Genomic DNA, 15,336 nt, shown 5'->3' on the forward strand with positions numbered 1-15,336 from the left:
ATTGTATTGATTTTTCACCATTCAAGCACTTTATATTTTTTATATTTCATATTTTGATTGAATTATCACATTTGAACTTTTTATGGACTATTATTTATATATGAGTTAACGCAACACTATTTATACATATGATATAAATCTAGTGAGTGTTATGTGTTTATGGTGGAGGATTTTGGGAACACTATGGCAGTGATTGTTGGAAATGGAGCACTTTTTTGAGCATTGACTCTGTAGTAAGTTTGAAGGCATTGTGCATTATACTGTGAATAACTGAAAACACTTGGACACTTTATATGCACAGAAAGACTTTATTGAAACACAAAGGACACTTTATTGAATCATGTTTAATTGTTATTTGAGGATATGAGCATTGTAGAAAATATGGTTGTTTATTGCACATGTATAAACAAAAACCAATAGCGCTGTATAAAAGATAGGGCATATATAAGGTCTTGTACGATTAGTATAGCACTTGGTACAGCAGCTGTGGTGAATTAATGGGTCACATCCAAAGCGCTGGTTCACATTATTTAAACATAAGTGGAGGAGCCCAAAGCACCAGTAGGGAACCCCAGAAGAGGAGGTTTAGGGCTGCTATGTGCAATACCATTGCACTGAGCAGGTGAGTATAACATGTTTATTATTTTAGGGAAAACATTTGGCTTTAACGCATTCATGAAAAAATAGAAACAAATATCATGATTCATGTTTGGTGCAGTGCATATATGTTAACGAAACTATATACAACATTGTTGATTTCACATGCCAAAGTGGTGAGGAGGTGATATGTTGCCTCCTCCCCGCCTGTTTTAACTCCCTAAATTCTGCACTACTGCGCCAGAAACATGTGCATTGCAGTCGGAGAGACACTTTTAAATCCAGTCCTTGGGTAGTATTCCCCATTTTTTTAAGAGTTTCAGACCTACTTAGGGATTGTAAACTTTTCCACTTGATCAATCAGAAGTTTGTATAGAGAATTTTGTTGTTTTTGACTCATGGCTAGTACCATACAAGACACAAAAAACAGGGTCGTCAGTCAGAATGGGATATTATCAAAACCTGTATTCTGAAATTGACATCTTTATCATGAAGTTCAACTGGAGATGCAAAGAATCTGGAAAACACCCTTTAATTTTATTTAATTATATTAAAATGTGGAATTGTACAATTTTTTTGTTATATGCTTTTTATGTATATATTTTTTCTAGCAAAAACCATGGCTCTTACACAAGCACGGCTCAACCGGGCAGGCAAATTAACTGCAGCCCTGGGAGACGAACAGGTTCGATGGAAGGAGAGTATTGAAAGTTTTGAAGAAGAGATCTCAAATGTTATAGGAAATGTCTTCATTGCTGCTGCATGTGTTGCCTATTTTGGTGCATTTACAGCTGTTTATAGACAACTGGTGAGTGTATACTTTTCTTTATTTTTAAGATCTAGTGTTTCCCAACTAAACCTTTTTTTCTTATTGATACATGCATGTGTGTGTGTTTATTTATTGATTGTTTCATGTGTGTTTGCTATGCGTTTAAAGTAATTTATACTAATTAATGCATGTATACATGATTCTACCTGACCCTTGACCTACAGGATCACATAATAGTATGCAAGCATCAATGTCCGGATCCATAGGAACGTACAGATATGTTAATATAACTTATTTATATTCTGTTGTAGCAATGTAATGTTTAAGTAGGCTTGATGAAGTATTTGCAAAGGTCATTGTGCTGTAAATTACATTCTTGTGTGCTTAAATGCTTGATGATAACAAATGCTTATAATCAAGTATATGTTGCACAACATTTACATGAAGGACATATTGTACAAGGTTGTACAACTAGTATGGAACAGAACAGTGTATCATGTTATTAGGTTCTAGGAGAACACTATAACTATACCCTTCCCACACCACATCTTCCATTATTGCCTGGCAGAGTGGTGTTGCATCCTTGTGCAGTTGGACAGAACTCACAACAGCTAAGCAACTTTAAAATGGCTCAGGGGTTTACATGCAAATATCAGACCAAGTTGCTGCAAGGCTTCTTTAATTTATTACCATGTTGTCTCTTTCTGTAGGGAAATTTTGCATTGAGGTCATAATCTGTGCCAACACATGCAAATGTATACTCGTGTGGATTAATGTGCATTTATTGACATGATTTGTGTTGCATTTCCTTTCATTTCAATGGAAAAACATCTAGCAAAAGTGGACAACAGTAATAGGGCCCTTAAAGTGAACCAATGGAGACACCACATTACAAAAGATAACAATGGCTATCAAATGTTGGGACCTACAATTGCTTTACTATACGGCCCACAGGTGCACCCTTACAGCTCCCCAAATTTCTAAAGTTACACTGAATTTTATGAAGCTTGTTGTCCTGCTCACCAAATCCAGATAGCTTTCAGTATTTTTTTTCTCTGATCAGGCTTGAATTGTAGCCTATTAAATACAGAGTTCCTTGGTTCTGGCTGAGCACTGCTCTCTGCAATTCTGATTGATGTTAGTCTGCACAGAACCACAAGCCAAGAGGCTGCATCCCAAAGCAGAAAGAACTGTGAAAAGTCTGCTAAATTTAGTGTGTTGGTAAATTAAGTGGAACTTAGGCAGGCCACTATCGAGTAGAAAACCGAACAAAAATTCTTGTCAATAGATCTTTTGGGTTTCACACCATTAGAGTGCCTGCAGCAACACACGATTTTCATGCCGCAACCAAAAGTGCCTGATCCACCAAATTTTTTTTTTTTTTTTTTTTTTTTTTTTTTAAACAAAGAATTTCTAATTGTTGATGGGGGAATTGCATGAAAAAATAAAATGAAAATGAAGTGCACATGAGCTAAGAAAGAGTGAACCGGAAAGAAATGAATGCTCACTGTCAAGAAAGTTCTTTTATACATAACATTAAACATGTATGACTAGCAGGTAACAAGAACGAGATATGTTTCTGCATGCCAGGGAATACACGAAATGTGCTTGCATTATAATGAATATGGGTTGACACCTTATGTACTAATGCACTCCCAGCACCAGGAAACTTCAAGTCTGCTACGGGAAGTCTAGTACATAAAGTGCCATAATGTCTGCAAACAGAATACTTTGCAGTTAAAAAAAGAATAATAATGTTTTCGCTCATGTGCTTTGATTTAAATAGACAAGGGGAAAGTACAGAGGGAGTGTACAGTAGGGGGATGGATGAAGTTAAAATACATTACATCACTTCTGCAGATGAAGAAAATAAGGGCCAGGCCAATTTTGAAACAATGCTGACACAATCGAATGAAAAAAACAAACAACATTTCCACATTTCATTCAACAGAACGTTCTTTTTCTACTCGTCTGTGGCCTACCTTAGTGGATTTTAGCATAAATATTGTTTCTCCTAGATAGCATTAATAGGTCTGAATCTATGTAGAGGATGTATATATAGCTCGTCAATGGAGGAGGCTGTGGACAGAGAGATGTCAGCTAAGGATGGAGGAGGTACTGGAACACAGGCACTGGGCAGCACTTTTGGGAGTTGAAGCAGACTCTGTATTTAGAAGAGGATAAAACAGGAATGTGCTTCTAATTGCAGTATATCCAGATGAACTTTAATGACGACAGTTAGAAACACTTACAAACTTGCAGTAAAATCAGGCTCAGTAAATCCATCAGGATGTGAGGGCTCTATCCACCGCACAAGAACCCGCTATGCCGACCAGCAGCTGCAGGGGGAGCTGAGGATAGGATGTCCAAGATGGCAGCCGCAAGTTCCGGGGTCGCTGGAACGCACGCTGTTCAGGAGACCGCAACCGGAAGTGATATAGATACGGAACGGGCGTGGAACAGTGATGCTTTTCGGAGCATGCGCAGAGCTCCTTTTTCATCCTATCCTCAGCTCCCCCTGCAGCTGCTGGTCGGCATAGCGGATTCTTGCATGGTGGATAGAGCCCCCGCATCCTGATGGATTTACTGGGTCTGAATCCATAAGTGATCCTAATTTCTCAGTCAATAATAGGAGTTGATCCCATATATGGTTACTTTTTCTGATATATGGTACTCACTATTGCAATAAAGAGGAAAGTTACAGTCTCTTGTGCTGTCAGTACGATAAGCGAAGCATGCAGTGAGCCAGATAAATCAGTCCTACTCTGATAGTCTCCCTAGGCTAGTTCCGTTGTTATGCTATGTGGCAGTAACTCTTGGGGCTGAGCTCACGAAGCGTTAAACATCACCATGGGAAGCTGAGAAGTAAAAAATATATCATGCCCGAAGTAGCATAACTATGACTTATTACTTTCATGGAATACTGGAGATAACTTCCAAATCTGTCAAGTTTATGTACATATGTTAATTTATGTGTGATCATCCAGAAAACACACAGATACCCACAAGTGATCCAAACTTAGCATGCATAAGGATAACTTAGCAATGTTCCCTGCATTGACAATGATGATCTTCAATACATAAACACATATATAAGAATAGCAGGTATTTGTTTAGGGTGATCTAATTGAAATGGGGAGCCCAATGGGAATATGAAGTGTGAGTTATTTATTGCAAATGCCAGGCTTTGGTGTAAATAAATGTGTAATGACAATTCTGATGCCTGTGAAATATCATGTCAATTACTAAAGTAATTAAAAATATCAGGAGCCGTGTAATGCCCACCATTGATGCTTTTTCCCAACATAATAATAGGGAAAGTGAAGGGGGTACACTAATTAGGTGCTTGTCCTTAGTTCACTAATGTCTTAAAGTAGCCCTGAGCATTATGGGTAGATCTAGAAAGATTTCTTAAAGAAAAACTCTGGGCAAACTGGGATATACATACAGTAATTGACATACAAATACAGTGTTTTTTTACTGTTGTAATTGACTATGGATTTGTAATTCTGTACAGCCAATCTTGTGATTTAAACACATCTTCCACCAGGCCAGCAACATATGTAGTTAATGGTTAACCTCTTTCTGCCCATGTAATGCATATGTGAGGCAGCCAAGAGGGTGTGTTTTTACACCCACATGCTTCACATATGTATCCATGGGCAGCAGAGGTTTCTGTGCTGAGAGCACACTCACTGCATGCTCCTAGCACAAAGACCATGCCATCAAAGACAGCTTCCGGTCTCTAGTAATGATCAGGAGCAAAAGGGACTTACAATCACAGTGGTCACATGAATAGGGAGACCTTCTTACCCACCAGGCATAATAGCCCAGTTAAAGGAAAGTAGGGGCTGGGCAGGAAGACATTAAAGCGGAGCTCTACACAAAAGGGGAAGTTCCTTTTTAAGGCTTTGTCCCCCGCTCCCTGTTAAGGATTGGCACCATTGAGGAGCGGGGGGGGGGGGGGGGCAATCGCCTGAGGCAATCAGAAGCAGAAGTTTCTTCCCCCCCAGTAATCTTCTGGGACACATGATCCCAGAAGACTACAGGGCCATTCACAAAGTGCAGCGCTACTTGCTCATGCGCAGTGGGCACCCAGCGGTGAAGCCACAAGCTGTCACAGCCAGGTGCCCACACTGAAGATGCCGGCATCAGGGAGAGAAGTCGGCTGGCGAAACCAGCCGTGGTGAGGACACCGCTGGACCGAGGGACAGGTGAGTGTCTGTATTTTAAAAGTCAGCAGCTACAGTTTTTGTAGCTGCTGACTTTTATTTTTATTTTAATTCAACTGAAACTCCACTTTAAGACTTCACTAGCTCTAAGCATGCTACAAGATAGCAAAGAAGTAAAACTAAGATCAAAAATATTTCTGTGTAATGTGCACCTTTTACAGTTTGTGTTGATGGGCAAATGCTGTGTGCATTAGGATTGCATTTTAGATCAGTTTGAGATGCTTCTGAGATTGTTCAGAGTTTCTTTTAGTCTTCTTTAAAGGATACATTTACCTGCAGCTACTCACTTCTAACTGGCATTTAACATCCTTTTAAGGTGCACCAACCTGCTTCAAGCTGCTTTTGCTTTCTCGTTAAATTGCAAAGGGAGAGTACACTGGCCCTAAAAAAGTCTGTAATAGCAGCTCCCACTGGGGTGTATTCAAAAAGAAATTTGCAGAGCTATTTGTCCTTCGAAACTGCACAAGCATTTGCTTTATGCAAATACTGGCAAAATCGAATGCTATTAGGCTATTATCAGGCTATTTTCTTTCAAGGTTAAATTTTCTTCATTCACAAGAATAGTGTGAATCAGGAAAATACAGAAGAACATCCAGCCTGGCGAGAAAATAAATTAGTAACATTTGATTTTGCTGACATTTGCACAGAAAAATGCACGTACATTTTCAGGAGGAATAGCTCTGTTTTTTCATAAATATATGCCATTGTATTTATCCCTGGAAAAAACAAATATATATTTATTTTTAATAGCTAAGACTAGCTATCAGCTAGCTATGGAATGCTTTGGATGGTACCTATATTATGCTTGTGCTATAATTTATTTTGTTATAGCTAATTGATTGCTGGATTAAAAAGTGTCAAGAGCTAGAGATTCCTATAAGTCCAAACTTCAGCTTGATAAATATTCTTGGTGATGCCTATGAAATTCGCCAATGGAATACAGATGGATTACCACGTGATCATGTTTCCACTGAAAATGGCATATTGGTTACTCGTGGGAGACGCTGGCCTCTGATGATTGATCCACAAGATCAGGTACTATACTGTGTCAAATAATACATGAATTAAAGAAGGTAAATTTATTTTGCTTTACAATGATTAGGAGGATATCTGATGGTATGAGATTTGGATTTCTTTGCATAAAGTTTTACTATATACCTTCCCGCAGACACCTCAAATACCTTAAAGATATCCTATGCATATAAAAATGTGTACAAAACATTTATTTTAGTCCTTGTAATCCAACACATTTCAGTGTGCAAGTTTTCTTTTTGTTATTTGAGCACATTAATGTTTTATATATGAATTGTCTGTATGTTTAGAGCTATATCTGACATTGTTTGCTGAGCTATAAGATATAGTTGCTTTGGGATCAGCACATAGTAGATTTTGTTTGCACAGGTCAAGAGTTATTTGCTGTATTTTCTATAAACCTAATACATTTCTAGCAGTGATGATTTTTCGCTGTTCATACCTGTAACTAACTTGCACTAACTGTTAATAGGCAATATTACCAAATCTTTGTCTTGTATTCTGGACACTATGACTATGCATTACTATATATAAATATATATTCATTGACAAAGTTACTATGTTTAAACGACTGTACAGGGTATCCTTTAAAATCAGTAAAAAGAGAAGATGTTTTGGTTTGTCTTTGCCATATTTATTTTTCATGGTAAATTATTGATTAAAATGGACCTCCCATTAAAAATAGAATGTCCACATTCCTGTCTGCTTCTCACCATCCAAACAAATTAGCTGAAAAAAATATTTACAAGTAATTAAAAAAAAATACAAAAAATACGTTGTTCCTGGCTTCCGGGAAGTATGGGTGACATTACCATGCCTCTCTGCTACCTACTGATATAGCTAGGTACTCAAAGTCCTGAGAGAATGCTCCCTAGTCCATTGCAGGAGTGCATTCTTGTGGCTTTTTTTAACACTGTATAGGGGACCTTTTTAAAAAATGTAGTGCTACCCCCATAGGTAATTTGGGCTCTCTGTTCTGTGCCTTGACTCCAAGAACAACCTCAGCCCCTCTGACACACCTGGCTGAATGAACGTTACTGCAAACACTTATAAGAACATACTTTAATTCAGCTTGGGAAATAGATACAAGATCTTTTAGTGGTAAATGAACTCAATGTATTTTTAAGGGTTGGAATAAATGGTGGTTTGAGCATAAATGAACAAACCGAAGGTAGGTCCAAACACAATCCACTAGACAGCATAATCACTGTCAAGGTAACTTAGAATGATGTTCTGTACCACTAGACTGGGATTAACCCATGATTCAGCAGTCATCAATAAACAGTGCATATAAGCATTAACTGCAAAGTGAATAATAATACTATAACTAGTCTGACATTCAGCAATAGGTGAAGGTCTCTATGTAACAGCTGTAAAGAGACAGTGTCTTCAGCCAGCTAGCGTTGGGGCCCATTTGTGTCAATGGTGCATGTGAGAATAGTCCTAGTCAAGCCTGCAGGCAGCAATAAGGCTACTAGATGGCTGTATGGTCAGTTCCTTAAGGGCTCAGTCTCTTTCTCTAGCAACAGATACTAGATCCCCACAGCAGCAGCTCACCAGTCCCAGTGATATTTCAGCTCACCATCCAGTCACACACAGTGATTAGTCCACTCTCTGCTTTGCCTTCAGGTGACTCTGGCTGTTGGCACCCTCAAACCCAGCACTCTGGATTCTGCTCAGACCACTGATATGCAGCTGTAGTGGTGCACACTGGACAGTGATGTGCACTCTCCAGTCTCTCTGAGAAAATGCAGCTCTTTTCCCTGCTGTTGGCAAACTCTCTCTAGGAAATGTGGTTGAAAAGCTATTGATTGCAGTAGAGTCTGTCCTCTGGACTACAATTCCCACAGTGCAGTGCTGCCTGACTCAGTCTTTTGAACTCTTCCTGCTCAGCAGCTCCCTCTTCTTGTTGATTTAGCTGTTAAAAAGTTCAGCACTGCAGGGCAGCAGCTGCTGCCAGTGTTTCTCTCACTTTCTATTTATATCCAAGCACCTGGCTACAGAAATTATTACAGAGTTGGGTTTAGGAATAATCTCTTAAATCTTAAATCAATGAGATTTGCTTGAAAGTAGTAAAATTCTTTTATGTAGGCTTTACTTTTTAGTAGCTTTTTTTCATAAGATTCCATGTTTGCTAGCAGCTTGATACTGAAACAATTATTCTTACAGCAAAAGTATAGGAAAAACACCTATTATCAACCATTTTTTAATTTCCTACCTCAGGCTAATCGCTGGATTCGAAACAGAGAAACTAAAAATGGCTTAAAAGTCATTAAACTGACGGATGCTGGTTTTCTCCGGACATTAGAAAATGCTATTAGACTTGGTCTGCCAGTTTTGTTAGAAGAGGTAAGCACAAGCTGATCTAATTTTATGTGCCATATTGTCTTGAATTTTTTTTTATTGTTGCTGTGGATGCTGTCAGGAAAAATGAACAGGTACACACCTAGAGTATGAGCACTATATTTATGTGACTGCTGTAAAAAATACTGTTCACCAGTCAGGTGTTTGATGTCTGTCACCTTGAAGAGTCCCTGTCACCAACGTAGCAAAAAGGAAATTAAAAACACAGAAAATCAAGTATCATAAATGAGAAGTATGGCCAAAGCTATTTTGGCCATACTTCTCTTGTGGGTCAGAGGAGTGCACCTGCTTGTTCCCCCCCCCCCCGGCCCAGAATTAGATGACAGGGGGCTACAGCCAGGCTCTGGAAGGATTCTGATCATATTCCTGGCATCCACCCAGCAACCTGATTGACAGTTGGCTCCTCTTCTCAGCGCTCAAAGCCAGCTGTGCCCACCCCCTCTCTAGCTTGGTGATCCAGTGAGCGCTGTAGGGACAGAATGGAGAGCAGTGACTGACAGTCACTGCTCTCTGCTTTGAGAAGACTGTGAACTAAGCAATTAGCGGTCAGTGGTGAGTGTGATCAGAGCTGATGGATGCAGCAATTTTTCTTTTCCATAAATAATGTTTTTATTTGGTTCTAATGTACCTTTGACATTGCTAGCAAATTTGACTCCTCCGTGTCTGCTGACATTACATCCAAGATTCCAGGGCCCAGCAGCATCTCAGGGAATGGGAATGTACACAGTGAAGAACTTTACAAATAAATAGCATGCTTAAAATATTGCAAATGCACATATAGTGTTATGGGGACATTATTTGTTAAATTAATGATCTTATTTTTGCTCCAATTGGCAGCACAAGTGTGGTGACAGGGTTTCTTTATGAAGATGGAAGGTGGTTAAAAGACAAACCACTGTCATCTCTGCTGAACATTTTATGAAAACATTCTGCAACTTGTGACTAATACTCATGGCAATTGGCAACTATGACCACATCAAACAAAACAAAATCATTGTCAATAAGAAGAATCCTGTTATCTTTTTTTCTTGTGTTTAACACAAAACCTGGTTACAGTAATAGGTAATAGGAAGCTGACTTTGACATACGGCTATCTGCAAAGTGGAGAGATAACATTTTTAGAATGGCTTTGCTAAGGCCATACATTGTCACATCTTCCTTGGTTGGAATTTTTCTATATTTTTTGCCATTGAAGACTTTTGTAATAAATGGAGTAAACAAAGGCTTCTTTCAGGGAGTATTTGGTGTGTGTTTGTAATGAATAGTACAAAGGCTCTTTTCAGTGAATGCCCTTGTCATTCACAAGGTAGTTCTTGGACAAACAGAACTTCCTCTTTCACATTGATTTTTCCAATGTGTTGCTGAGCTAGTTCTTATAAAATCCCTGGATAACAAGCATATCGTACAGGACAGTATTGGTAGAAGAGAAGACGATCTCTAGAGATTCTGCTTCTTATGAGCACAATTAGTATGCTCTGCTTAGACTTGGCCTTGCACATTCTCTTCCTAATTAGCATTTATACTTGCTATTGTATTGTTTACTTTTGTAAATTGCTTCATTTTGTCTTACAGGAGGGACAAAATATAATTTTTCACTTACCATTTGATACATGTTAAATCCATCCTAGCCACATTAATTCTGTGGTTAAGCTAAAATAAGAGATCCACTACAAGCATAAATGATACCTTGTTATCAAATTTATCATCTGTGCGATTGTCACTTTTTCCATCATTTAAGAGAGAAAATATATTTTCTTTTTTTTTTTATCGAATAGTTGCCATACTGTTTCCCAACAGTACATGCAGAGATGGGTCAGTCAGAGAAGCTATTTGTTTTCCCATATTCGTTTTGGATTCTTCCTTTAATAAATTGATATCCAATCATGTGAAAAGCCTGTTTACTTTAAAACCTCTATCATGCAGATTAAGCAGGAATTTGCTTTTCACTTAAGTGGATAATTATATAATATATTGAATTAAGATTTCAGCTTCATTAGTAAATCAGTCCATTGATGTTTGTTGGTATATGCGTAATATTAAAGTCCTTTTAGATATGATATGGAGTTTGGAAGATCCAAGATCTGAATAATTTTTTTACTGTCAGTCCAGATGGGAAAATAAGTCTTTTAACAGATCTTGCCATTCATCTGTCTAAGCATCCAAGATGGCATGCCAATGTTTTACTGTATTATGGAGGGGACAAAGAAGGGAGGTAGACCCCGAAGCTGGTTCCACGATTCATCCATATAATATGGCACCATAGGCAAAACATAGGTTCACTTTAAGCTGACAATATATTTTAATAATCTATAACAAAGTGCCTGAAGATATCAAATTACTACAAATGGACCACTATGCTGAAATTTACGTTAACCTCTATTGCAAAAGTGATGTGCTAATCTCATCGTGCATTAAGCCTACTTGGTCCTAAAACTTCACTTTTATTCATTACTCAATAAAATGAATACAAACGTTAACAGACAATGGTGATGCAACTAAATTTCATACAGATGAGTACAAAGGTATAAGATGCAGCAAGAAAACTTCAATGGCAAAACTGAGGAGCTAACTGAGTCTAAAGTCTAAATCTTCTGTACTTTCTGTCTTCATAAGTCATAGATTTGCCAACAACTATCTAGTACAACCATCCAATCATTTTATATCAGGTAACACACAGCACACAGCACTACATAACTGTGCTAAATCTATGGACCTTGAAGCGAACCTGAGCCCAGGTCATATATACTAAAGTATTTGCAGATTCTAAACAAACGGTGAAAACACTTTAAAAGAAAGCCACTATTCATCTTTGTATCTATAAGCATTGTAGAGAACTGCATTTTCAAAATATTTAAGACAGGCAGTGTGTTAATACTTGTAGGCTGGCAGCATTTTAAAGTAAACAAGCTGTTAGAAACTAATTGAAATAAACTTTAGAGTTTTTAACATAACACAATTATTTATTAATTTACTGTTACCTTTGGGAAACCTTGCATGTGGTTTCTTTAAGAAGTTCAGGCCTAAAGCACAGATTAAAGATACAATCAACACCCTTCAGTGAAGTGTCCCATGATATGGTGTTCTTGTCTTTCTAAGATTGGGGACAGAGAAATGATCCTGTTAAGTTACTATGCGATTCTATGCTGGTAATTCTGATAGAGAACCAAAGCCAATGTCCGTTTTACAGCTTGATTACATCTGCTTGGCAACAGCGCAAATTGTTCCCTCTTAAGTTTGGCACTAAATGCTAAATTTATTTCTGATGACTGCAAATTATAGAGCCCTGTTGGTTGTTGTGTGTCAGCCTAGCTATTTACTCAGAAAATGCAAACTATTAACAAAAGCATTTCATAAATCAGCTACTCTAATCTGTTCTATATGGTCCTGTAGATTGTTTACTCTCTTAACATACATAATCCAGTACTCATTACTCTGAAATTGATTGACATGAAGGAATGACATTATGTGAGGATCAGGGTCATTTAGAAGTCAGGATGATTTAGCATTGCTGAAATATTGTATTTTATACTTAAGACAGGTGGTCTTTCATGTAAAAAACACATCTACAGTAAATACAGTAATTAAAGCTATATATGTGAAAATAAGTACTGAGATGTTTGAAATACCCATTACAAAGGTATAACACAAAAAAAACATAATGTTTACATAATGGAATGCGTTAGAAAGAAATATCCCATAATAGAATCAACTTTTCTAAACTGAGCTTAGAATTTGTACATATTTAAAAGAGATATATTCTGCAATAATTCACAAAGTGTTCAATAATCGTGACTTGAGCTATGTATGATTCTGTGTTTTTTAATTAAAGCTGAAGGAAAGCTTAGATCCTGCTCTGGAGCCAATTCTTCTCAAGCAGACCTTTGTGTCAGGCGGAAGAACGCTAATTCGCCTTGGAGACTCTGACATTGATTATGATAAGAACTTTAGGTTCTATATGACAACTAAAATGCCAAATCCACATTATCTTCCTGAGGTAAGGAACAACAGCCGTTCCACATTTATCATTGTGATGCTGAATCAAGATGATCTGCAATTATGTTGTCTTAACAATGTCCTGCAAGTAGTCTCCAAAATATGTTATCAAAATTAAAAACTAGCCAAGGTGATAGTGATTAAGCAAAGCTTACAAAATACAGTTTTTAGCTTGGTTAATAGTAACTTAAAGTAATGTTATCATGAAATTAAAGGAGCTGCCATTGTGACCTGTATGTGAAAAGGTTAGGCAAGCCATACATTATGCTATTTTTTTTCCTGCAATCACATCTGCCCTTACTCAAAATGGCAGAAATGCTAGGGGGTGTTTTACAAAGTGATTTCTGAGTAATGTAAAGCATGGAGACAAGAATGGATTGGTGCATTTGCTTTGAATTAAATAGCATTTTTGACTTGTGTTGCTCAGATGTAGTGTAGGTCCACTTTAAGGTCAAAGGAACAGGTTAGCTTTAATCCTCTGTACCAGCATATCCTTACCTTTTTTAATCGTCCATTATAAGACACAGGACCTACTGTAATTGTTTCTAAGTGTGTATTTTGCAAGCCAAAAAATCATTTTAATTAATTAATTAAATGTAAATGTATGAATAAGGGGTGCACAGCATTGTCCCCATTACATCAAAGAGGGCACAACCCATTCATGTGTATCCAGCAGAGTCTTCGTTTACCTTTTAAGGTGGTAAAGCAGCAGGGTGGAAGCTGGAAGGTGGAACAGGTCAAGACATAAGAAGTCCATTCCTCCTGTAAATGTTGGAGGCAGGGCAATCATGCTATTGGTTGCTAGGACACCAAATGTCCTAGCAACCAACCACCGAAGAGTGTGTGTGTGTGGAGGGGGAATTTGTGCTGGGAACTAGAGCAAGGTCGTGGCTGGCAGTGGGATGCGCAGGTCTTCATTTTATGACACACAATGCCTGAAAACCAGGGTTGTTGTGGGCTGGATAAAATCTTGGCCACTCAGCAAAGAGTTCCTTGGATGTTAATGGCTCCCACTGCCTACAGTTATTTGGTCACAAAAGGCATAATCCTTTCTGATGTGCAGCATAGACCATGCACCCCTGCAGGGTTAACCCTCACTGCACATGGAGTATCATAGTTGCAGTGGGAAAAGTTCAGTGGGCCTTGCCAGCTCACACATAGCTATTGGCTTGGGGGATCTGCAGAACCTCTTCTAACAGTCCTGATTTTAATTGTCCTGACCTCAGTCCTTATTCTTTGTCCCTAATCTGTACCCTTTCTAGAGGCCTCCCTAGCTCCTTCTGGCATACCCCCTTCCTGCTTCTTTCCAGAGAGGAATTTTCAGTCTCTATGTCGATTTTATGGGTAGGTTAGCTGCCCTGTTAGAGGCCTCAGATCACAGGTGACACAAAAGGGCTCTCTCTAACTTTCCGTGAGTGTCCATCTTTGGTACTTCTCTTACAGCTTTTGTGCTCACTTAAGAGGAAGGTTTACCATCTGGCTTAGAGGACTCTGCTCAGGAGCATACCCATTCTTCCCCAAGCTTAAAAATACTATTTCAATCCTCGCTGATGCAGTACACAAATCTTGCCCTTGAGCAGCCTGTGTTTATCTGACTAAAATATACAGGCCTGGCTCCTTATTGCTTAGGCTGGCAAATCATTCTTTGTACACTAACCTCCAGAGTCTCTTTGTACAGTGACTGGCCTTACCCTGAAAAAATCTTCATCCCTCCCAAGCGTTTTGCTCATCAGTACTCAAATGTAGAGGATTTCTTAAAGAAGTGAACCATTCATATTGTGGACCCAACTATTTCCTGCCTTAACAAGACCTTAATGGGTCTCCTGAGGATGTCCCCGTTTTAAGGACTATGTGGATATGAGGTTAAAAGCCCTCTTCAAGGCACATTTTTCCTGGCTGGTTCTGCTATACAGTCTGCCGTCATGACCACATCTCTCTGTCAGACCTTGGTTGTTTGGTCCAAACACATGCCTTGGGTCCCTGAGTGCATTTTCAGATTCATCTGTCCTCCATTAGCTGGACCTGCTGCCCTGTGCTAGTGTGTGAATGGGTTAGTAGATAGGCATACCTATTCAAACAGGCTAGGATTGGAACTACTAAATAAATAGGCTGTTTTCTGATTTTGAGTGCTATGTTTGCCTATTTTGTTACATTGGCCGCCTATTGACATTTATTTGCTGTGTTCCCCACCCACAGTTGCATTGCTTTTGAACATTCCAATGGTCTAAGACTAAGATCCCGTGTCCAGTAATGTATGATTAAGAAAACAGGATTTTGTTTTATATACTTGTAAAATCCTTTCCTTGGAGTACATTACAGGACACATGTCCCTCTACTCTGTACTTATGA

The 15,336-nt window shown here is 38.5% G+C and overlaps 1 protein-coding gene across 1 annotated transcript in view; it reads left to right on the forward strand.

Annotated features, from left to right (window-relative positions):
* DNAH6 (dynein axonemal heavy chain 6) overlaps nt 1–15,336 on the forward strand; it is a gene marked incomplete at its 5' end in the record, with an annotated part of 237,814 nt that overhangs the window by 129,729 nt on the left and 92,749 nt on the right. The window contains 4 exons of the mRNA XM_089670117.1: nt 1,209–1,405; nt 6,430–6,633; nt 8,854–8,979; nt 12,824–12,988. Of these exons, the coding sequence (XP_089526243.1) occupies nt 1,209–1,405; nt 6,430–6,633; nt 8,854–8,979; nt 12,824–12,988 (692 nt within the window). The remainder of the gene's footprint in view (nt 1–1,208; nt 1,406–6,429; nt 6,634–8,853; nt 8,980–12,823; nt 12,989–15,336) is intronic.

Source organism: Staurois parvus, unplaced genomic scaffold (genome assembly GCF_062004578.1).
Source record: "Staurois parvus isolate SC_StPar_1 unplaced genomic scaffold, SC_StPar_1.0 ptg000086l, whole genome shotgun sequence".
In the NCBI taxonomy this organism is placed as follows: Eukaryota; Metazoa; Chordata; class Amphibia; order Anura; family Ranidae; genus Staurois; species Staurois parvus.